This window comes from Cyprinodon variegatus, unplaced genomic scaffold (genome assembly GCF_000732505.1).
Source record: "Cyprinodon variegatus isolate N-32 unplaced genomic scaffold, C_variegatus-1.0 Scaffold314, whole genome shotgun sequence".
Lineage (NCBI taxonomy): Eukaryota > Metazoa > Chordata > Actinopteri > Cyprinodontiformes > Cyprinodontidae > Cyprinodon > Cyprinodon variegatus.
In genome coordinates this window covers 363,430-389,723 of record NW_015150767.1, presented here as the reverse complement: position 1 = coordinate 389,723, position 26,294 = coordinate 363,430, and the positions used below count along the sequence as shown (strand labels likewise).

Here is a 26,294-nt window from a genome sequence, read left to right as displayed (position 1 = left end):
ACTTGCACAAAAATTACATTTAAACACAGCGCTTTTCTGCAACAATATCAGTAAAGACTGCTGCCTCAACGAAGCAATGTTTTAAAGATGCCCTTTAATAATATGTCCCTAAAACGCCGAATACATCGTTAAAATTTCAACAACTAGAAGCTGTAAGAGCTTTTCCACATCCGTAGTTACCTGATTGGGTCCAACCCTGGTCCTGTCTTTGAAATCAGCTCCTTTTCAGACTGACACGATATTACCCTAAAATATGATCTAATGGATTTCAATTTTATGTAATACTTGGGTTAAAAGTTACGCAGTGTATCTTTTAATTGTCCTTTTTCACAATTTTTTTTCAAACTTAAATTTTTGTTTAAACTGAAATTTTTTTAACTAAAAATATGTTAGCAAGTAAAAGATTTTACTCTTTTTGTTACCAAATTCGGGATACATTTTGGGCTGAAGAGAGAATAATCACTCTGACCTGATGCTAAATCCATGTTTAATAGGTAAAACAAACCTGTAACATATATTTTGTTCTCTCTGCAGTAAATGTTTGTTAGATTAATTAGCTAATTTGAAATCCTGTTTACACGTCAAAGTTTGCTGGTGTTAAAATCCATTAAAAAATAAATCAGAAATTAAAGATGAAAAAAAAGCAATTTGATCATTTCACCAGTTCTCTTCTATTATCTTTACGTTTTGTTTGCTCCTCTCAGAGAAAATGATCCACCTGCCTTGATTGTGGTTTCTGCCTGTGTTGTGACATGCAGTTGGCATCGACCCTTATTTTACCACACCACTCTAACCACAGATAGAACCCCAACTCCAGAGACAACTGCAGCTATGGCAGCTCTCTCTGTGGTGCGGTCCCATAAATGACTGCTGCTGTGAAAGCCTAAGTCTTTGTGGTGTGAGACTGCCCTTGCAGAGATCCTCAGGCGAGGGGAACTGGCTCTGTCAAAGCCTCTCAGCAACACAGGCGGAGCTGCATGTCAACACTCAAAAGTGTTGTGGATGTCTCAGAAACTGACATGCTATTATTGGACATTAACAACAGAAGAAAGGCTGTAAAATCTTTTTTCAACTAAACTCTCTTCTATTCAGTTTGTTTTAACTACCTACGGCAACACATTCAGTTTATCTCTATGTGCTACACCTTTTTTGTGACAAACTGTATTTTAGGAAAGAAAACACTGAAAAATGGCAGTTTTCCTCTTGTCACTGAGTATATGTAACCTTTCTTTATATTCACACCCTCATTTAAGCTGTTCCTTCATGCACCAGTTTGCATTTTTAAATTTTAATTCTGTTAAATACTGCCTTTAACATTTCTTGACCTCTTGCAGCATCTTAATGAATTTTAAGGAAAGCTAGCCTTGCTTCTTTCTCTAATGATATTCGTCTGTATTGTATTGCTGCAGCTCTTGCTGTATATTTAGGGAAAACCTCTGCACACTGGATTATTTTGCCATCTCTAACAGGTTTTCATTATAAGACCATTTCCCATTTTACTGTTAAAGAACAGCATCCCCATAGCATGATGCCACCCCCACCATGTCTGACTGTGGGGATGAAGTGTTCAGAAAGATTTTTAAATTTTCCATTGCACATAGATTTAACTTCCACATTTTCGTATTGACTATTAAATAGCTCATAGGATGCAGAAAAATGCAGGTGTTTTCTTCTTGTCACTCCAGTTATTGTTGAATAGCATCTGCGCAAATGAGCTCCATCACTGCAGCTCCTCCAGTGTTACCACAGGCCCTTAGGCTGCTTCACCAATTGATTATTTGTTTGCCAAACTTTAAATTTAGTTGTATGGCCATACCTAAGTGCAGTAGTCTGGGATCTGTGACATGATCTATTTTCATTCTATTCTTCTTTTCAAATGATTTAACCACGCTTTGTTAAAATACCAAAATATTGGAAAACTGCTTCATAACATAATCCTGCCCTAAACTTTTCTTTCTCCCAGACCATCTGCTTTGCTCCTTCATCTTCAGGATGTTTTTTACTAATGTTCTTTCACAAACCTCTATTGTATGGAGTTAATTTTGTTTTGTAAATAGAAATTTGAAATAAAAGCAACCTAGAAATGAACTTTGAAGAACTTCTTAATCAAAAAACGGTTCTGATAGTAACTGTGCTGTTTTCTAACATTTTAACGTTCAATTTTCTTTGTCATATTTTTTTAAATGTTCATTATTTCATATTCTATTTTTTTTCCCAAATTAAATTTTGTTTCACAGCTTTTTATAGGTTTTATATATCGTTACATTTTGTTTTTCAAATTTCTCTGTTTCAGATCGACTTTTACAAATGCTTTTATTTTCAAAAACGTTTTACAGATCACATTATCCTGACTTTAGCAGTGGTCTTTCCTCCCGTTTACTGTAAGGGGCAAAATCTCATTTCTATTGTTCTGCTGGATGTTAGCGAAAATATTTTCATTAGTTAATGTGCAAATTAAGAGTGAGCATTTGTATTAGGCTTTCGAAAATGATCTGCTAAAAGCAATGTGAAAAGAAAAGTTCAATTCGTATTGCATTGCTGGAATTCTTGCTGTATATTTAGGGTCTCAATCTGAGAATCTGAAATTTGAAAAAATACTAATATACTAATAATTTAAGAAATAAAAAATCTCGAAAAACGAAAAAAAAGTGAAAAGATCTAACAAAAAAAATAGAAAAGTGAAATTTCTTCGTTTGCAACAATAATGGAAGCAAATTAACTCCATACAGGTGCCTTAATAGAATATCTGGATCTATACTGAGATCAGAGCTCACCTGTGTGTAAACCGTTCTCTAAACAGGTGTTTATCTCAGCATTTCCGACTGAGGAGGGCTGAATGCAAATACAAACATTCATCATATTCTTCTTGCAAATAATAAACAAAAAACAAACTTTCTTCATCTTAAATACACTTTAGATACTAGTTGCTTTGTTACATAAAATCCTGATAAAACAGTCTTAAAATGTGAAGCCCTGTAAAGTGAGAAGGTTGTGAATATATCAGTGCCCTGCACACTTTTAAACGTTGGACTATGGTAAAGACATTCCAACAAGCTGCTTCAATTACCTCCTGCTGAGGCTAAACCCATTTGTATCTCTTAGCTTCCATTAGGCTGCTAAATACATCCCCCCCCCCCCCCCCCACACACACACACACACACACACACATACACACCCCTACATATAAACACAGCAGAGTAAAGTTTAAGAGGCAGATTTGTTTGCAGTTGTTTTCTACTTAATGAAGTGTGTAAACGCCACTTTCGTTCCCATTATTTGCATGGACATAAATCGTCATTTCTTCAACATTTCGAAATCTGCAGCTCATTGACTGCTTTGCTCAGCATTCAAAAGGTGACAGGTATGCCAACTAAAGAAGCATAAATCAACACCAAAAATGCAATCAAGACAGCTACGCAAACATGTCAGCCCCCATTAAGCTTTCAAGCTCACCTCAAGCCTCCATGGTTGACTGATGTGGCTGGCTTATGATGGATTAGCAGACCAAACAACAAAATCTGGCTGATGACTTTCTCAAACGGCGAATGAGCACCTTGTTGTTTGGATTCAAACACGTCGGATTAGGTGGCAGAGAGGGGGCGGAGCTCGGCGGATTCAGCAGTGAGCTGGTTGACAGGTGAGCCAATCATTAACTAAAGCATTCTCTGCAAAGGATCAGTTAATTTTACTGAGATTAGACGTCAGACGATCAACTGTTTTTATTTGATTCAACTACTGACTCATGTTTATGAATTATAACAGATGAGAGAGGATCCATATTTAGGGAGTACTCTATTTCACTGGGTAAAAAAAGGAAAGAAAACCTTATCTGCTCATAGTCCACAAAATGTCCACTTAAACATTAACTGGAAACAAAAATAAGGTTTTCTTTGTGAAGTGTGGGAGAGGTAGTTAATACTTTACTCAGAGGTTTGTTTTCTGGTTTAAAGGGATTTAAAGATGATGAGAATCCTTTGGAGCACAGGAAGATAATGTAATTACAAATTTAAAATATGGCCTAAAACACAAATTACTTCATTGTAAGCCACCTTCAAGGGAAAAATCCTACTTTTTGAAGTGAGGCTCTTGTCAGGGATCTGCAGAAGAGAGACTTCATGTGTTAAACCGCAGTTAATAAAATATTCAGTGTAAATGATTAACCTTCGACATTTTGGGAAGGGTTTCACTAAGAGACCCAAAGCGACAACATGTTTGCCTCTCCATGACAAAACACCTCCCTCTCTGACCACAAGGCCATCGCTTCCCCCAATCTAAATATATATAAACTGCCTGACTGAGAAAAAAGTCTTAACTAAGTTAAGGGATGCCAGCCTCCAATTGGATAATCAAAGAAAAGGCAATCATCTTTCAGCAATTTAACCCTGTGTTAAGAAATGGAAAATGTTCAAAAAGAGTCAAACCACTGGCCTACATCAAGAAGAGAGACAGCAGAAACTAGAGACAGAGCGATACTTTGCCCTGATGATGTTTTTGGCTGATATTTTTTCTTATTTCGCTGTATACATGCACCTTTTCAGATTCATTAGCGCATTCAGCAGCCATGCCAGAAAATCATGTAAAGTGCATTAATTGCCATTCCCTCCATTTACCATCCATTGTTAATGTTTCTTTGGTTTGTAAAATAATTATTCTTCTTTTGTTTAAATTGAGGTGTTGGTAACGTTTATTGAAATGTTAGTTTGAAATGTGTAAATGGAGGAAAAGAGGTTAATACTGGTGTAAAACACAACCAGCCTAGAAAAGATTGACAGCGTAAATCTGGGATTGGTTAAACTGTTGTCATAATAATTAGAATTTGCATTGGCCTAGAATAAAAAAATAAATAATTGGTAATTTTTTTGTCAGAAACGGCTAAAACTGGATTAGGAATTGTAAAAGCATTTAAAACCAGGCACATTGTGGGGATCTATGAGGAGAAATGTGTTCAGAAAAAGTCTTGAAATGATCATGATTGGCCAAATCCAGTCAAAAAAAACAAAAGCAGAACTCAAGGCTCTGTTTAATGGTGAAAGGACACAGAATGGGAAACAAACTAAAGGGATTGGGACTGAAGACTCCTACTCAGTTAAGCTAACTGGGGAAGTAAGGCTATGATTTGTTAAGGAAGATAAAGATTGGAATTTGGAGCAATGGAGGATCATGTGGTCCAGATTTCCCCTGGTCCAGAGAGATGGGAGCAACAAAACCTTTTTCTTTTACTGCTAATGTCATTAGAGACTCTGAGGCCTATAAACAGCAAGTTGTTCAGAAATGCTCCTTTTTTTATTTACACCCAAAACTGTAATTCTGTTGTATTTCATTATTACTTTGGAATATGTCCATGGGCGGTCCTAGATAGGGGCCAACAGGGGCCAGGGCCTCTGTAGAGCCAGTCCTGATCCCTTCTATGGCCATGGATTGGTAGAGAAACAGTAACTACTTCATCCCCTAGATTAATTTTCTTTTTTATCATTACAATTTTAATTTAAAGATGGCTTAATAAACTGCTTCCTTTCAACTTCACCGGTATTGTGATAAGATCACTGTTTTCATCTGGTAGGGTAGAACCTGTAGCTCCAGAGACAAAAGTACTTGATATATAAAACATTGAATTATTGCCCTTATTATTGTTTTATTATTCTGTTCTGTGCCCCTGTGAAAAAAAGACATTCTTTTAGGAGAGTTTGTTTTAAGGCCACTTTTTTTATTTTCTATTATCATATTTTAGTTCTCTGAGACAAGCTGTCTTATTACCAGATATCTTAGCTCACCCATAATTGTTTTCTTCTATTGCTAAAAACAGAAATTCGGAAGAATTCCTTTAAGAAAAAAGGTTTTTGGCCGTCCCCTACAGGTATTCAGTTTGTTGCCTTGTATCTGAGGCACGCTGGACGCGGCTTTACTCGGCTAAATGTGATCAGGCTACAAGTGGAACATTGGGAGTGAGTCAGAGTACAGGGAGCACAGGGGGAGTGAATAGCAGCGGTTAGTTTGATTTGAAGCTTGGGGCAGTTTCCTGGATTCCTGGGTTCTCTCTCTCTCTGGACGAGCTAACAGGTCAATGACCTGCCCACTGGTCTAAAGTATGACTCACTTATCGGCCTCCCTCCCATGCAGACCACTCCTTCCACTTCCACAGCTTGTGAACACCCACAGACATACAATATACAAAGTCTATGCTTCAGACTGTCATATTTTTCCTCCGTTCGTTTTAAAGACCTCATTATGATCCAAGACCCATGAATCATTAGAAATAACTACTAGGGGTGAATTAGTATTCTGCTGGCTGAGCTGCAGCCGCCTTCAGAGGTTAGAGGCTATTAGAGTGTCCGACAGAAACACGGGAGTGGGCAGAGGTCCGATCTCCCCTCAGAGAATCAGGATTGATGGAGCTGATTTGACATCATATCTACAAAAGGAAGTGATAGTAGTATTAATGTTATTCAGATGGCTGTGACTGTGAGGGGGGAAACAGGAAAAGATCACTCACCTAAGGGCTTCCTCTGGGGGATAAAGATGGTTATAATTCAATAGACTGCCTTTAAGCTCAACAATGTCTGTTTAGAAGGAATCCAGGCTGACATAATGACCCATACCTGTGAACCTGCACCACCTCCTGCAGCCCAACAAACCACATTAACTCCTATTATCCTGCACAGGCCAAACCGGTTTTACGATTAGGATAACATTCCAGACAGGCCTGTTCTCTCACAAACCTCTTTGGGAAATACTGAAATCCTTTTCACCTACGCCGTATTGGGAAAGACGAAGAATGCACTGAACTATTTAACTCAGTGGAGCAACAAGCTGATTTAATGGCAGTGAGAAGTATCCAAAGAGAAATCCAAATTCAGCAAGAAATATTTATTTTCTGTATTTACAGAAAAGCAAATTCAGACACTTTTTTAGCTTATTTAAAGTCCAAAGCTGTGAAAATGAGACTAAATGAAATAGTGGCACTGTACCTGCATGGACCATGGTAAAAAGGATATCCAGGGTGAGGTATGTGGTTGCAGTAGCTCGACTGATTCCACATGATGCTCCTGTTCCAAGTAACGATAGTTCACAAGTGCTCAGGATGTTTCCTCTATTTCTAGTGCTGTGGAATGAGACTCCGGCTGCCTGGAGGCACGTTAATCAGCGCCACTTGTTTTGAATTTCGATCGGCTCCATGAGAAGAGAGCTAGAGGTGTCGACGGGTTTGAAGGCAGACGCGACGAGGTGAGAGCGTGAGCCGCGGTGCTGAATCCAGCCAGGGATGAGATGATGCCGGTGAGTCAGGTCTGGACACCTGGAAACGACTCGTCTTGCTCAGCAGAGTCTGGGAAGACCGCCTCAGGAGAGGTGTGAAATCATAGGTTACTGCCTTCGTCCTGCAAGCAGCCAGTCATTTCCCCTTACCTTCCAGGTGCAGTCAGGATACTGGATGCCTCCGAGACCATGTGATGAAGCATGTGTCATCACCTGAAGTCATTCAAAACAAACCAGAGTTTTCAGCTAACAGGCGTAGATTCCCATCCGACAGACTTCAAGATAAACCAGAGCTTTTTTTAATAGTCTCTGACATCAATTACGAGCAGTTTATACCATCTTCTCAACAAGTCTTCTTTCTCTAAACTTCCCAGGTGACACAGCCCGTCTCTCAATGATAGCAGTATGTAAAATCCACAGGGTTCCTCTACTGCATCCACCTTTCCTCTGAGACAGCTGCCGCCGTCACAAGCGTTTATTCTCCAGATTACAGGATCTCCCGTCGGCAGCGGCAGTGAACAGAGCTGATCAACTGAGCGCAGAAACAGAAAGGAAGGGAGAGGGAGAGAAAGGCAGGATATGGCAGCGGGAGAGAGAATCAACCAGGAGAGAGAGAGAAAGAGAGAGCAACGAGGAAGAGGTTATCAAAACGGAGCTGCGTTTTCTTTTCCCGCGAAACAGTCATCTAGCAGGATACACACTGCTGGAGGGGGGGTGTGCACTAAGGCTAGATTATACCAAAAACAGAAGAACGTATTGCTATGTAAATGTTGCCACCTTTAAATGATCACTAATGGTGACCTCTTTACAAAAAAAAAAAAAACATTTTACACTGTCCCAAACTAGAGGGACAGTGTAAGAGGAAAATGCCCTCTGTAAATGACAGACTGGTTAGTAAAGTTTGTTTGGGTTAAGTTACACATGTTTAACAGAACTTACTGACAAGCTCTTCTAATATGATATCATCATCATAATATCTCAGCTGTTCAGGGAACCACGTCTCTAAATGACACGGCTGTGTGCATGAACCTGACTGAAGGAGCAGGTGATCAGCAACTTTAGGTTGGGTTTACACAGGAAATTCCTAGCAACTCAAAAGTAAAAATAGTCTTATGCAGGAAGTTACCAAGTGCCAATGTTTAAAAAGATATTGGAGTCTAATAGGGCGGCTGGAAGTACTACAGCTTGATACACCAGATACAGCATTGGGACTTGCTCAACAGCCGGCCGTGACGTCACAAACCGGTAGGTAGCAGTAGTGTTCTTTGACAAACATGGATGTCTCCTTTAAAGCACATTCAGAGGAAATTACTGTTAACTAAAAACACTTATCATTTATTGAAAAGTATGTAATAATACCATACTTTTGTACTTTCAGAAGTTGTTATTCTAAAAATGATAGGACGTTTCCTTTAATGGAAAGATTTCTGTCAGATTAAGGACAGGGATGTTGCGATCCGATGTCTGCATAGACAAATTGGTCCATTATCAGCAAAAAAAAAAATAAAATATATATATATATATATATATATATATATATATATATATATATATATATATATATATCAAACCACATCCACCTGCATGTAAAACCTCGTATATAAACCAGCTAATCGTATCGGAAATTAAAAAGCTGTACGTCCCAATACAGCGATACTATTATTGCAGCACAGATTCTGCTGATACCGATATTGACCCAATACGATAAGACATGAATAATGAATAATCTTAATACTTATGTTATTGTGTAGCATATTAGAAAATGTATGAGAACAACTGAGCCCTTTATCATTGACTGATCAGTTACATAATCTTTAAACTGAAGCAAAGTTGTTCTACCAGCTGGCAGGCTGATTTAATCCAATATTAGTTATACGGTTTATACCAAACCAACTTCAGATATCGGCCAATATTCATGCAATGCCTGTATAGTACTGGAAATGATAAAGTTGTATTGTTACATCCATAATTCATCCCATACACATTCAGTTATCCAGCTCATTCATTTGATCCGACTTAAATTCTTTGCGCCAAATTGTGATAGAATAAACTTTTTATCTAAATGCTTCAATATTGGTATTTTAGGTTTAAGCGGCATTTTTTCTTGGAGTCGCTGTTGTTAGATTTTAGATTTTTCTTTTTCTTGCCCATATGAACAGCCATGGGGTACCAGCATATATATTAATACATTTGAGAAAATTATTATCAGTTTGTAGTACAAAAGTGAAAGATTAAAGTAATGATGATAATTTAAATTTCCTTCTTTCTTCTTAGAAACTGGGATTATTCATATCAACAGGAAAGCTATATTGTTCACTCACTGAGTAACCTCTGCAGAACCTTTTTTCAGCCACACCAGCTTTAATTTTATCTATCCAGACATCTTTAATATATCCTTAATAGGCAGGAAGAAGCCTTATAAGTCATAAATTATTTTTTTTATCCCTCAATTATCTAGTGAATGATGAGGACTTGTTTAATGCTGCTCAGAAGTCTTGGTGGTTAATAAGTAATGTTTTGCGGCTAAATATCACCTTCAGCTGGAGCCACATCACGACTCATCTCTCTTAGTTATCAGCAAAGATATTTATTTATATTCAACCTGTCTGGCTTTCTTAGTATGCATATTACATGAAACGGTTGATTGTAGCCCACTGGTCAGGGAAGTAATTGATTTTCATTGTGTTCTGAATTGTGACTAATAGCATTTCAACTATATGATGAATTTGTATTTAGTTTAGATAAAAATCTCCAAACAAAAGGACTTGACATTTCTCTACAAACTGAACCTGTTTTCCATTTTGTATGTTGTTTTTTTACACCAAATAATCTCTTCTCAGTTTAACAAAGACTGGCTGCTAAAAATAACCATATAATCTTGCCCAAAGCTAACTCACCAGAAAAAGAAAGAAAAAAAATGAAGGACAATGGCTTACTTCACTGGCATCCTTTTAGCTAACTGATAAAGTCTTGTTTGCTGCATGAAAATACACAGTTTCAAGCATGAAAAGACATTCACGAAATATCTAAAGTTGATAAAAACAAATTCAGCTGACTGGTGACCAGCAATTCAAACATTACAGGATCTGATAAGCTCAACAAACCAAAGCACAACCAGATCCCTTCAATAACAAACGAGGTCCAAAGCTTTTTTTGTTAGCAGAGAGGTGTTAAGAATTACGTAGAAGAAACCAAGGATATGCAGCTATTCAAGGTTCATCTGAGGTTCATTCAGGCTGTGTGAGAGAGCAAGCTTTTGAGAGGAAAACAGGAAGGCTAAAGTTCTGGGGGAAAGCTGTTCTGTTTATCAGGTAGACCTTAAATTTCTGGCTATCTGGGAACAAAATGGGTTTTCAAATGTTGGCGGCCTTTCGTCCCTACACTCAAATTTAGAACTCGATACTGGGGAAACAAAAACAAGAATCAACACCTAAAACCATTTTAGATATTTTAATTGAAATGTATCTAAATAATAACGATTTAGAACATAAACTTAACTTGAAATGTCTTAAGTGTTGGCCTGGTGGGTTAGAGCAGTGTGCTTGTGCTCTGACAAGTTTTCAAGTACCCAGTTTGATTCCCAAAGCCTCCACTCTGGCTCCCTGAGCAAGGCCCTTAACCCCTGATTGCTCCCCAGGCGCCACGCATTAAAGGGATTTACATTAACTAGGGCAGGAACATCTGCAATAATGTTTAAAATACTTGTACCAAAGCTTTTCATTAAGACTTATTTTATTATATATTTTTGGGTGAAATTTGGTTTTAAAACCCTTTGGGCTCAACCGGTTTCAATCTAAGCCAAACTGGGGAGTCGACTGCTGTTGCAATATGATGTTAAATGAAACATTATGTTTTGACCAGCGGAGGTCTGACCATCTAAAATCATGCAGCCACTAAAAACATTTTTACTATGAACTTTGTTGTGATCAAAGTAACAACATGAAAGTTCTTCAGTGATAAAGTATAACTAATGCACAAATACGTGCAAAAAGTTATGTTTCATTCATCTTTCAAATCTTGCAGCATTTCACCAACTTACTCCCCGCTTGCATCACTATCCTGTGTGGATTAATAGACTAATGGTTCATGTGAAGGCCTGTGGCACTTTTGCAATCAAACTAGCTCTTCGTTCATTACAATTGATGATATACACAGGGTCTAAAATATGGAGAGAAAGAAATGTCTTTTAAAAAGAACAGAGGGGCTGCCTTTGCCCTTTTGCATTTGGTTGGTTCCTTTTATACTAAATAGAAATAGGACAGATTTTACAGCAAGAGGAGCAACATTTATAGCTATAAAAAAAAATCAACCTAATATAGGGATGTGTGTGGCATCAATTCAATTGGGTTTGCTTGGCTGAGGTAAGGGTGTGGCATGGTTGGGGTCAATTCAAATGACCTCTGATGTTACTACTTGTGGAAATGTATTCAAAAAGCCTTAAGGACTATCATCATCTCTTGGTTAATTGGACTGGAGCAATACGTACTTTTAAGGAGTTGAGAATCCAGAAGGAGAAAGGCAGACAAAAGAAAGGAAAGATGGGTGGACCTAATGTGAGCGAGAGAAGGGAGAGAAGGAGGAAGAAAGTGAGGAGCAAGGGAGGGAGAAGAAAAAAAAGAAGGGGAGAGGTGTAAAAAAACAACGAGGTTGGCGTGTATATCCTTCACTGTTTTGTTGTAGAAATTTCAATCCAGCACAACCTTATCAGGGTAGAAAACACAGGGGACCCTGCTGCTGCTGCATCTTCTCTCTGTCTCTGTGTTTGTTATCCCTGTTTGAAGAGGCAGGTGGACACAATCCGCCCCCGCACAGACGCATTCAAACAAGAGCCGTGTTCCACATTTTCAGCAACGCCGTCTACAGAGGTGAGGAAAACTTAAAGGGACATTATTCCAGCTTATGCACATTCGAACACATGCAGACGAAGAGAGAACAATACCCCACACCACCACAGGAAAACAAGAATGGTCCAAACCAACAAACATGCACACAGCCTTCAGCATAGATGCAGAAGATGTCGCCTTGCAGACATTTGACAGCTGTGTTGAATCATTATGTCAGTGGGTGTGATGGCAAGAGTGCGATTGGGCCTGTGGTTCGGCTTATCTGGGTTTTACAGACTGAACCCCCATCGCAGCTGTTTTTAAAATGCACAAACACATTCTCCAAACACACCTTGACTGGCTAAAACCTGTTCAAGGTCACCGCTGAGCTTCCAGCTAAGAAAATTCGTAAAAAAAAAAACACTTTTATTTTGCCCCCGGAGCAAATATGAACCAGCAGAGAGGGCAGATTAACCATTCAGTAACTCTAGATTTCCATTTCAAACTCTCATCTTGAAGCTGATTTTGTATTTAAGATTGTTTTCTTCAGCAATTCCATGAAATGAAGGCAGACGCAGCAACAATCACAAGACATTTCCATCAATCGTCTCCTTACTGACAGCTCTGAACATTAAAAAAAACAGCATGACCAAAGTAAAAAGCTGGGCGAGCTTCCAATATCAGTACTGCCTGCTTCTACATGTAAATTCAACAGGATGTAGAAAATACTTCTCAGGTACCTCAACATGTCAGCGCTGCACCTTGATGCAAACCACATCCCGATGTTGGATCGAGAGCACAATGAACGTCACAATTTATGCTATGTTCAAGAAACAAGTTTATTACAATCATAGCAGCCAAATATATAAAATATGTGTCCTGTGAGGCTACGTTCTATACATTTGTTGTATCAAGTGTTGATTTGAGCCACTGGGGGGTTTCAGCCTCTCACCTCTGAACTGTGACATCATCAAGGCTTTTCCATCCACACAACCAGCCCTCACTGCATGCTCTCCTCTTTTTGCCCCAAAGAGATTAATGTGGGTAAATGTTCCAGTATAAAAAACAACCATGTTGGGTTTAAAGCCTCTTAACTACAGTTCTCCAAAAATATCGATATTCAAACACTGTAACTGGATGTTTTTTTTTAACTTTTTTGGAATTGTGGTATTGATACTAAAGGCGATTGTTTTTTTTTGTTTTTTGTTTTTACAGATTTTTACTACTGTTAATTTTAGATTTCTTGAATTTAGATATATAGATTTATTTGCCAACCAATGGAGTTGCCATTGGTGTCTGAGTTGAGCCTCCACACATTCATAAAATCCTTCTTGAGTATTACGCTTCGATTGTTTGCTACGTTGGACTGACTTAACATGGAGGTGCTTGATGTCACATCCACCGGACCATGCAGTAACTTTCCAATCAAAGTAAATCCAGGAAAATAGATAACAGGCTGATAGACGCTGAACTACTGAGGTGTGAGTCTGCTCATCAAATGATGTTTTAGTTGTAAAATAATTAAATAAAAAGGATATTTTAACAATATTCTTAGCACAAACCTACAAAATGTCACTTTAAATGAGGGGAGTTGTTAATGTTTATAACAGTATGTTTTTAATTGTAATTTTTCTTATCCCCTTGGTATCAGAATTGCTATAGATTATTGAATATTTTCCTGTGTATTGATATAGAGTTGGTGATGGAGAAAACCCTCTTAGCTCAAACCTGCATCTCAGAGGCCAAGAGTTAGATTTCAACTTTATTTTAGCACCCTTTTATTTTTCTTACTTCAGTCACTTCCGGGTGGAACTCTATATTATAGTATATAATATTGGTTTTCTTACCAGGACCTAAATCAGTCAAAAAACATCAAACTTCATCAAAACAGTTATAAAAGTGATCATGTTATCTCTAGCTGCAAAATAAAATAAAGTGCTGCAGAGAGAAAACATTTATGAAGGTATATTTAAAAAATGCAAACTCTAGTAAATAAATTAGTAAATAAATATATCAGTGTGTGTCCTTGTCTATTTGTGTGTCTGAACGGTGGAGGGACATTTGTGACCATCTCTGGGGAACTTTGATCCAGATTCTTCCATCTTCAGCCACAAACAGACATTCCAACTATTAATACACATCCTCTCATCTTTTTGCCCTCTTCGTACATCTATCTATAGCCTGACACCACAGATCAGACACATCTCTGAAAGGATGGATCTGATCCAGACTCTAAAACATTAGTAAAAGCAAAAAGTTTCCATGAAAGATTTAGATTTGAAGTGATCTCCTTCATATGCATATCGCTGTGTGCCGCTGGATAAGGAATGTAGGCAGAGAAAGATGCATCTTGTCAAATTCTGAACCTTTAATGCAACAATTCAGGGATGTCACACTTTTTGGCACCACAAGCCTTCCTTTTCCAGTAGAGCAGCAATACTACATAATTACACAAGGTGGCAGCACATAGAGAGCCTAATTTGATTACTCATTGATGTACAATCTCTAAAATTCAGGGCTCCTCTTACATGTCTTTTTCTCCTCCTTTCATTCTACAAGTTAATTTTTAATAGAATTTTTAGGGGAAAGTATGGACCTGGTTTTGAATTTGTGACTTGACCTTACACTCTATACTGTAGCTAAAAGAAATATTATCAATGTATTATCATTCTTTTATCTATTACATCTCCTTTTATTTTAAAAGGTTTATGATTCCACATTCAAAGGACATTTATATGAAAAACAGCCCACAGCTTTAAACATCCTCCACAAAACAGTAAATTAATCTTTACTAACAAAAACGCAGTTCTAGATAAAGTTGCAGTTTATTAAACTTACATTTACATTTACAATTTTCGGACTGCAAAGAATATTTCTTTGCAGGCATGGCCTGAATTTTAAAAACTATGTTTCCCATTTTGAGTAGCAGATATGTTAAATCTGGCTCTGTGTTATGTTTAGTTAAAAGATCCAAGAAACTGAGATCAACTAACTAAAATATTTCAAATACATTTTTTTATTCTAAAGAAACTGTTAAGGGTCGTGAAACTGTGGAAGCCATACTATTTACTTAGTAAAAAATGTATGTAAAAAAAAATAATAATAATAAGAAGAAGAAGAAGAAGATTGATGTAATTTACTTTTTGTTAAGTCTTTGCACATATGTTGACCATTGTTTTCGAAGGTGTTGGGCTGCTATAAGAGAAAAAAAGGCATAATGAATGTCTGGAAAACTGAAGCTGAACATTTCTTTAAAATATATCTTCTTTTCTTTTTATTTTTTATTTTTTTTGTTCTAGCCAAATACTTTTTTATGTTATGAGAGAATTGAGATGGCTGAAATAAAAAAAACAACATATTTTTCTTGTCACATTTAAAATGTTCTGGGTTTGAAATAAAAAGGTTGTCAGCTGGGCGCCATGACACGCTGTTAAACCCTCCAGAACAATATCTCTCCACCATCTTAGCTTTTTTCTGTCCCTTCATGCACCTATATATCCATCCTTCTGTTCTCTTATAGATGTTTGAATCCTCTCCCAGTTGGCACTCCATGATCGAAACAATACGGCCTGAATACATCAGACAAAACTCAGAATCAAATCTACCGCTTCAGAAAAGAAGGTCTATTCCTGCAGCAGTTATAAATCATCAGAGCTTTTACAGGAAACGTCTTACTAGAACAACCATTCCTGAAACATCAACAGAAAAGGCCTTATTGCCACTGAGATTATGACGCTGACTCTGATGACAATAACAAACTTTGGTTAAAGTCTTTAAAGCCGGGCAAGCACTGTACGTTTTTTTTCAGTTGTTGCACGCAGCTACAGTTCACCTGTACGACGAAGCAGCAGGATTTAAAAGTTCACAGCTCACGATCTATGTTCTCACACTGCGCTGAGCAAACGTAGCTACTACGCTCTGTAAATTTTACAGAAAGAACTCCCATTTCACTTGCACCCCCGCCATGCTTCTGTGTTTTCGTCTGAGAGGAAGAAGAAGAAGAAGAAACCTGCTTTGCATCGAGCCTAAGGAGGAAAAAGCAAATGAATGAATATAAGGATGACATTATGCTCTTTGGGCAATGGAAAAATAACACTCTGAACAAGGCTAAAGGACTTATTCACCTTTGCAACGGTTCTTTAAAACTTTCTCCAAAACATGTTTTATAATCCAACCAGTTTTTTTAGATAAAGAAATTAAATACAAATAAAAAGGTATAACTTTGCCTCAGAAAACAAACAGCCTCTAAAACATGGAGTACATCACTTAGCACAGATTTCACTTTGGTTCAGAGGCAGAAGTGATATTGACATCTCCCATGCTGTTCCTGTGGTGGAGCAAAGAGGAAGCACAGGCTCCCCGTGCTGAAATGACCCTTTTCCTTGTCTTCAAAGGGGCTTGATGGTGAAAAGCTTTGACAGTTAGTGCCAAGAACTGAAGAAAAGCTCTCAATGCTACTTCACGAAGTTCACAGCAGTATCAAAGGCGTATTCTGAATGGAACATTTACCCTGGTAACGTGCAAACGTCTGTGGATTTAGATGTTTTTTTGTGTAGGGGCAGCTCCAAATGAAAAACATCTATACTAAATTAATTGAAAAATCTTGTTAGTATAAAAAAGAAAAAAAAAAAAAGACAGCTTTAGGTTAAATCTGTGCCATCTTTGGCTTAAATCAATATAATCAAGACATTTTATATCAGGATTATTATATCTCGACAAACTAACACATCTATAACCGAACCAAAATGTGATTTAAGAGCATACATTTTTTTAGCTGATGATATTGTTACATTTACTGTTGTTAAATATGCGTTATAATATTTTCTTAATGTCGATGTACCGGCCAGCTGACAGCTTTGTTAGGGCCCGGGACATCACAGTATTTTTGGCTCAGCTGGCTCTCCTGCTTCGCTCTCTTTCACACTGCACCTGGACCTCTGCCATCTTTCTACTCAATTGGCGCTAAGCTCAAGTATTTCTGTAAAATATTTTTTTTTCCCCCCTTTTGATAAACGCATTGCTCTGAATGTGCATCATTCTTCTGCAATTCCATTCCTGGACCTGTTGCTCACTCATCCTCAGTTTATTTTTTATATTTATTCGAAAAATCCCTAAAGCGTTTGGTGTCATCTTCCCTTTTTCTCTTTTCTTATCTGTGTGCCAGATTTCTGAAAACCTGACATTCTTAGCTTGCAGCAAAACGAACTTTAAAAGTTATGTCTGACCAAGGATGCAATAATCTGTTTATGAAATTAGCTGTAAAGTCTTTGGTGTAGTCAGGTATAGCCTTTCAAAGCTTTACTTTAAATTTTTTAAATGTCTTGATATTACATCATCTCCAGGGGGGTCCATATACATTTTAACTAAATGATAATTAGATTGAACATGTGGGATTGAAATAGGACCTTGGTGTGTCTACTAAAGTTTTTTATTTATTTATTAAGTTTGGGGTTAAGAAAAAAGAAGAGATTACAACATTCTCTTTAATCGCTGTAGCTTCAGTGTCCACGATCATAATTGGGTATAAGATGATTTTAAATATTTCTTCCAATTAAATTGCTTCAATACTTTCATGTGCAAGTTGTATACCAAGGTTTTAACACATTTTTTGCTTAAAACCATTCTAATTTTCTACTGGCCTTCCAGTTTCAGCCTGTTTTGTAGAAAAACGCGGACTTCTTCCTCAAGGACATAATAGTTGAATGAATGTGTGTAACTCAGGAACAGGTTTTTCCTTTTCCAACTCATACATCCCAAGGTGTTTTCAGCCTAGGGAAGTTGGAGTTCCTGTCATTAGGAGAATCATCCTGTTAGGATTATCTGTAACAATGAACAGGAGAAGAAAAACTGTATGGACTTTTGAGCAAGCTCAAGGGTTTACTTTCTATTATGCCTATTTAGACCACCCTGAACTCTTAAATGCAGTTTTTTCTTATTTCTTATACTTTGTGGTTTTCTATTTTTCAGCCCTTTTTATGGCTTGTTCTTGATTTGCCTTGAGCATTTTCCTTGACTACAAAGGCAACTTTTATCAGTCGCTGGAGAGACTAGACAGACAAATTTGACATCTAAACGGAGGAAACCCTTCAGGGACACTTTTGTTGCAAGAACCAAATATTATATTCATATAGTCATTGCAGGACTAGTAGGAACCCTGACAATAGGTAAAATAAATTGAAGTAAAGCCTGAATTATAAAACCAAGTCATTGCTATTCTGATCTTCACCGTGGCAATGACAAGTGTCCCATTAAAGAGCATTAAGCGGATAAACCCTTCCTATGAATAATTGACTCCCTCTCCAGATACACAAACCACATTTCCACAAATAATAGATATGTAAGCTGGCATCACTAGATGTCTCCCAAGACCAACACCCACAAACGATGCAAGGCAAATCACAGAGAACGACACGTTTTACTGCAGAGCATTTCCATTTCCTATTGTGTGGTTTCAGCAGAAGAAAAAAAGAACACCCTCAGTGCTGCTGATTTTCTACATTTATTCTGATATGTTCATATTCATACAATTTAACAACAGCAATGGATGTTTGGATTGTGTGGGTTTCACAATCCTGAGGGGGTTTTTTTTGGGGGGGGAGGGAGGTTGTTAAAAATATTTTTTTTACTCTTTATTATTTATTATTTTCTTTGTTTCTCCTAATTTATGCTCATTATTAATGTTGTGTGATTCCCTTTCTGGTGCATTGTTTGGATTTATGTGGAGTTCTTTTTACATGTAGTTATTTTCTGTGAGATAGACCTCGAGTCTCTTGGTATTTCTGTTCGAATTTGGTTAATTAGTCCCCCTCCTTCAGCTCCTTTAACTGCACTACTTTCTCTCTGATACAACTTCTAAAAATTAAAGCTTATTAGCCTCTGGTTTACTTGCCATTTCTCTAATCCTTAGCATACAAAAGCATGGTTCTAATTGTTCTCTGTTGGATTATTTTGTTGACCAAACATTTCTCATTCTTCTGTTAGTCCACCTGTTCTTCCTACATCAATCTCATCTCCTGTTTTTTCATATTTACATTTTAAACCTTGTTTATTGGGTCTTGTAGTTTGTTTTTTTTACAGTATATATTTTAGAAACTCTCCTCCATGTACTATTAAGCTGTGTGAATTTTACAGAAATACTAATTTTAAAGTTTATTTGCAGTGTTTCCAAATTTTTATTTGGAAACACTGCAAATAAATAAAGACACCAGATTCGTTATTACACTCAATAAAACAGCTATGAAAGCTCAACATTACATTGATAGGGGAAGAATAAAAAAAATAATTAACATAGTTCAGTTTTAGTGCTATATCCTCACATCTGTTTGCTTTCAGGCTTCAGTGTCTTAGCTGATCTATTTGAACAGAGAGCAACGGTTCAGGAGTTATCAGCTGATGCAGCTCCCGCTGGTGAACATCCTCACAGGCCTTAAAGAAACCCATCTGACTCGATCAGAAAGTTGCAGTCAGGTGTGCCAGATGACAGACACAATGAATGTTTGCGTCAGCGTTTGACTGGTCAAACAGCGTGAAGGAAAAGATAAATATTGCAAATCGACGTTACTGCTTTTTGACAGTACTGTAACAAATAAAATACCTTATTTTTCTGGACTCCTATTTAGGCCTGAGTGAGACCTGGGAACATGTTGCTGAAGTGAACAAAGGTGTTGGCTCAAACGTTTCATTGCTCTATCAACTGTAAGTAGACGAGACTTCTGAGGCTGGCAAATCATGGTCATGTACTAAAGCTTTGAAAACATGCATTACAAATTACCATGATAGTCCTAAGTAGTACAGTGAAACAAGACCATTAGAACACAGTTTTGATGGTTATTTTATTTATTTTACTAATATGTTAATTATAACAACCAAATTCCTTTTTATTTCCGCTACATGAAATGTTTGAGGTTTTTTAAGTTTTTTAAGGACTCCATAGGCCCCCATAGAAGACATAATGTTAGCTTCTGACCAAGGGAATACCACTATGATGCATAGAAAGTTGCTTATAGACAGCACCACGATGTTATTAATTGAACAGTTCCAGCACAGAACGGCTAACACCTGTTATAATAGTTTTTAATAATTAAAAATAATAACTAACGCTACAACTAATTAGTACTTTGATAACCAAATAAACTGTTGAGTACTTCTTAATAAATACATATTGGGCGGTGAAAGGGGCTTGTTTTAAATGATTACTTCTCTTAGTGGTTTATTTTAGAAAATGGCATCTCTGTCTGTTTACTCCAATCTGTAATTATGTGGCTGCTATTTCCATTTTCATCTACTCTATTATCAATCACAATTCATCTGAATATTTTAGCAGACAAAAAAACCTGCCCTCTAAAGCGTAGGTCTTCAACAGGGGGGTCCGTGACCCCTAGAGGGTCCTTGGAGGTACTGCAAGGGGGTCGCGAAAGTCTTTGTTAATTATACTTTTTTTATATTCCCTGCTGCAATTTGTTTTCCACTAATTGAAATGTCTTTAAATACACACTAACATCAATTCAGCACACTATAGAAAACAAAAAAATGGAGACAGAAGATGTCTTTCAGTCATCAATGCACACATTCAGCATCACAGGAGCTCTTTCAATCTGGGCACCGTTTCCTTCACAACACCTATCCCATAAACAGGGAATCAAAATCAGAAATACTTTAATAATCCCACGGAGAAATTACTTTCATTACATGACTCCATCTGTAATAGTATGACTATTTGATATAACGCAATTTCAGAAAATATATATAATTAGCTGGTCCCCGCTCCATCTTGCCATCAGTTTGGGGGTCCTTGGCCTGGAAAACGTTGAAGACCCCTACTCTAAAGAGTCTTTTATAATATATAATTGCACACATGGATATTGAGTTAGCAACACATTTACAGTAACAGACATTTTGCAGCTTTTGTGTTTTATTTGTAGAAGTTCATTAAGTAGTCACTTTATGCTTATATACTGCCCACACCCATGTTGTGTGTTTTCATTTACGATCTCTCCCCTGGAGTGTGTGTGTGTGTTTGGTTAAGGGAGTTAGGGTATTTATATTCTGCAACAATATTAATAACATCAACAGGCAAATGACATAATTTCCAACATCTAATGTATATTTTCAATGACTGGAACATCAACATCTAAAAAAATATAGCAAAATCTCATATATGGTAGTAAAATATGTAGGAATAAACATTTTGGGAAAAACATCCTGATTAAAACAACAAAAGACAAATGGGAGATAAATAGAGTCATAGTCTGTCCTCTTTGGATAAAAGGGTTTTTTAATGTGATCCCTCTTTCCTCTGCCTTGTCAAAGTAAAGGATGTAATTGAGCATCTATATGGTGTAAACAGTGGAGGAAGATGTGCTGAACGCACCACTAAAACTGTCAGGGAGTTCCTATTAAACTGAAATTGCACAAGGATGTGTATGCCTGCTGACAATATACAAAAGTATTTATAAGCGCAGATAAAGCCAAAGTAGGTCTCACTAATGACATATATATATCTGAGAGCCCAGTTATGTACACTTCCACTCCATGTGTGTCTACCTTTCTATATTTTACATCACAAAACAATTTCATAAGCTTGGCGAACTACACAACACAACTTGTTTCATTATGTAACGCCAATAGAAGGCAGTGTACCCCTGGGAACGGTACTTCACAAGGAAACTAGCGCAGTAATGAGCTACATTATATTATACGTCCCTCAGGCCCAGATCAGACCATAGAGATGGCCAATACGGGATCAAAACAGACATTTCCATGGCCCTCGACATCGAGCCCTATCTCCAGAACTCTGCCTTACCTTCCGTCATGTGTGAGATCCCAGGTAGAGAACTCATGGTCACCTTGATTAGCGACTGTTTTAGGAGCTCCTGACCAGACGGCGTGACGTTTTATGGCGACCAGCTCCTGACCAACCTCTGGTGTGGCCAAACGGTTGCAGCAGGTACCCATTTTTTAACGTGGAGGAATTAACCGAAACAGTCGTCTTCAACTCCCTCTGTTATGAGACGTGTTTGTATTACACTTTACCTAAAAATTCAAGCAATACTTCCACCGCCAAACAAGAGGAAAGATAAAAACAAACTAAAAAAAATTTTTGTTCTTGTCCTCACATTTTGTCCACTAATTCAGCTGCTGCTGACCTCTCCCCAAACTGCACAGCTAACGCCGGAGTTGCCTGACAGCCTTACGCTCGCTCCCTCCCTCCTCTGACAGAAGTCTTTCTGTCTCCCACCACCATCCAGTCTACAACATTGTATCAACCATCTTGTTGTTTGTCTCAGTCACTGTTTGTATGCGAGCGCTTCAATCCCTCCTTTGTGTCTGCCCTTTCAGAACCCAGTGTGGTACACAGATGGAGGCCGCTCTCCCTCCAAGCCCAGACTTAGGTCCGACTACAGTCTTGCTGCGAGGAGCCAGACCAGTCAAACCTACGCTGTTGCTATATGTGGGATGATGATGTAGAGAAATTCAACAACTTAGTACATTTTTCTCATTCCAGACTTTTTTTTTTTTACCATCTTTCATTTTTAAGAAATGCTTAAGATAAAATTCCAACTCTTGAGGTAAATAAAGTTAGCCGTTTGTCACTTAAGAATCTCAAGAACACCACAGGAATCATAACACAACTTAATTAAAGTGATTTTCATCTGACAGTTAATAAAAAAAAGTCCCCCTCCCATAAAAGGTGTTATGCAATAGAGAAAGGCTTCTTCAAAAAATTCAGTTTCTTCTTAACCTTTCTTTATCCCTAAATATACTTTTTGTTATGGTGCTGACTTCTGTTAGTAATGTCAGATTATCACATTGATTCTATCTTATTTTCTCAATCAATCAGTAAAGGAGGAAGTTTAATGATACAGTTTGTATAGAACAATATGTGTTTGCAATGGACAACATAATTACTTCAACGAAAAAGTACTTGCAATTGTAAAAAATGCAACTGCCATATCACAAAGGCATTCAGTTTCTGACCGCATTATATTTAATGGGAGTAAGATACGGTCTCTCACTCACGATTTTCAATATATTTAACAAGAATTGATGTTTAACTCAACAGTATCAACAGCCCAGTATTCCGGTCTGCTTTTTTTAACAGCTTGAACTTCAGTTGAAATACAAATCTTTTTTTTTTTTTTTTATCCTTAAAAAAAAAATAGGATATTAAGTTTCTAAATCAAGTGACCAATTGTTTTTTATTTCATATATAGTTTTGGTTTAACAGCACGCTAAACATAGAAACAAACAAGACGCCATTTCAATGTCTATCAGAAATTTTCATTCTAGTGACGTCATTTTCGTGCTTGTGAGAAACTATAAAAAAATATCAGAGCACAGCTGATTCGCACACAGAGCTTTATGTGCAGCAGACACAGGCGGCTTTTTGTTTTGTTTTTTCGGTACAGTGGACATTTTTGTTAACAGCTGTATAAGTGATGGCAAAGAATCAACGTCCATCAAGGAAGCTTTGGAGGAAATTCTGAGGGCCAGTGATGCCAAAATAGAGGAATTTCTTGAACCTATGCTCAGATTGATGACCAAGATGAACAGTAGCTCCTACTGGAGCCCATTTATGATTAAATCATTAGCTACATTTTTTGTTCCAGCATCAACCTTACATGTTGATTGCAGCTAGTTGGAATCACAAATAATATGGTTATCTTATGTTTCTTTTCTTAGAGTAATCAGAGAGTTCACCCCATCAATTTGTGATTTATAACAGTGTTCTTACAAGGTACTTTGTGATATTTGGAAAGCTGTAGGTAATAATTTACCATGTTGCAATCAGCTTCGTGTTGCACCTATAATGCATTCAGAGGTCTAAATTTGCAACTCCTAAGTCATGAATTTCAACTAGAACGATCCAAAAGGGGAAATAACAAGTCACTGCAATAGAAAGGTATCAGACCTTCACTTCATGATTGAAGTTATTGTCGTAGTAGCTAAACCTTTCTACTTTGACCGTTTATATCAGTATTTACAGATCCTTCCTCCCAGCAGCTGTAAGACTCTATAACCATCACTTTTCCCAACAACCTCAATAAGTTTTTACTGTACATTCATGCAGATTTTTGCAGTTTCTATCTTAGTCAGTTAAATAACATGTTGCTGTCATTTTGCACACCTCTGAAGTTGCTGCTATTTTCAAATATCCATTACTATAAAAATGTCCATAGCTGCATATTGGTTATTTATTCTCCAGGTGCACAGTTTTATATTGTTAAAACACTATAAAGTACAGTATTTTATAGTTTATCTTTTAACTCTTCACTATGATGTTATTCTTATAGATTTTTCTATAATCTTTTTGCTGCTATAAACACTAGAATTTCCACATTGTGGGACAATAAAGTGATATTCTATTTTATTGTAAAATATGATTCACTACTACATATAATGGACGGAGTACAGTGGAGATCCGAGTTTTTATTTTTATGGTCCCAAGCACTGCCAGTGAAAAACCAAAGGATCCTCTACCATGGTCTTCATTAAAGCTCTTTGTGTAACATATAGGCCTGATGACCTACATGCANCCCAACAACCTCAATAAGTTTTTACTGTACATTCATGCAGATTTTTGCAGTTTCTATCTTAGTCAGTTAAATAACATGTTGCTGTCATTTTGCACACCTCTGAAGTTGCTGCTATTTTCAAATATCCATTACTATAAAAATGTCCATAGCTGCATATTGGTTATTTATTCTCCAGGTGCACAGTTTTATATTGTTAAAACACTATAAAGTACAGTATTTTATAGTTTATCTTTTAACTCTTCACTATGATGTTATTCTTATAGATTTTTCTATAATCTTTTTGCTGCTATAAACACTAGAATTTCCCCATTGTGGGACAATAAAGTGATATTCTATTTTATTGTAAAATATGATTCACTACTACATATAATGGACGGAGTACAGTGGAGATCCGAGTTTTTATTTTTATGGTCCCAAGCACTGCCAGTGAAAAACCAAAGGATCCTCTACCATGGTCTTCATTAAAGCTCTTTGTATAACATATAGGCCTGATGACCTACATGCACATAATGGCTCTCCCTAATAGCACTAGTATTGAGATGGCAGTACGTATAATCAAAATAAACAAATGATTTAAATATATTACATCTTTGTTTTTGAAGTTATAGGTACGCCAATCACTGACACCTTTGGGGAACTGATTCACATAGAGAAGCTGGAGCCTAAGGAGGGAATTTGTCACTTTATGGCCTTTAGGTGATCAGGGTTTTTTTTTTTTGGTTCTTTGTTTACACTCATTTATGTTATATTATTCTAAGTGTAAAGGTCACCAGAATAATTTAAGATTTTAAGATATGTTGGCCTATTACCTTATCAGGATTCAACTTAAGTGCAAACAGTTCATGTTATTCAGTTTAATAGCCCGTTGTTATTTAAAACAGTATTTTAAAAGTAGTTATTCTTTTTTGTAAGACTTTTTTTGGTGTTCAAGTAATGTCAATATTAGCAAAAACACTGATGAGAAAGGCCATTTCTGTCCTAGGCTGCACCCTGGACCAGGCTCGGACTGGTAATCTGTGATACCGGGCATTTGCCTGGTGGGCTGGTCCTAATTCTGGCCCCAACACTTACTCCCCGGCTGAAGCACCTACCTGTGACAGTAAATAATTCAAGGAGCTCAACAAGTAATATAATGTTAACTACCTAAATGATGCATGCAGTATATATAGGCCTTCCTTGTTATGTACATCCTTGTGATGGTTGGCATATGGTGTAAGTTTCCTGAAACTATAAAATCCTTGAAACAAACTAAATTATAATAAGACCAAAATGCTTTCTTTAAACCAAACTGTAATGTTCCTCTTGTATTTGGTTCATTTATGTTTGAATATTTTGTAAAATATGTTGCGGTGCATGATGGGGTTTCGCATCTGTTTACATTATTCCAATTCATTGCCCACATGCCACCTAGACTCACAGTGAATGCTTACACCGCTGAGCTTTCATGTATTCATTCTTGAAGAAGCGCCTGTCTGCCTCTATATTGTATTGTTTAATGTTGGTGTTTTTGCAACATTCGGGCTTAAGTTATGCTGTAGACCTAGTATGTGTGAGTCGGTGTCTCACTGTGTGGCTTCGTGCAAGTGTGAACGTTATGCAGCAGCAGTAATTGTCGCGTCCGTGTTAATAACCAAAGTCAGTAAAACCGCATTATAGAAGTCTTGGTGACGGTTTCCGTTTGATG

The 26,294-nt window shown here is 37.2% G+C and overlaps 1 protein-coding gene across 7 annotated transcripts in view; it reads right to left on the bottom strand.

Annotated features, from left to right (window-relative positions):
* LOC107090889 (pleckstrin homology domain-containing family A member 7-like) overlaps positions 1–26,294 on the bottom strand; it is a 186,696-nt gene that overhangs the window by 128,093 nt on the left and 32,309 nt on the right. Inside the window, exon 1 of one of the 7 annotated variants that reach the window (XM_015384504.1) lies at positions 21,877–22,170. The exons of 5 other annotated variants lie outside the window; for them this stretch is intronic. In XM_015384504.1, the coding sequence (XP_015239990.1) occupies positions 21,877–22,028 (152 nt within the window). In that variant the 5' untranslated portion in view covers positions 22,029–22,170. Of the gene's footprint in view, positions 1–6,965; positions 7,777–21,876; positions 22,171–26,294 lie in introns of those variants that run through there. One more of the 7 variants, XM_015384505.1, reaches the window with a different exon arrangement.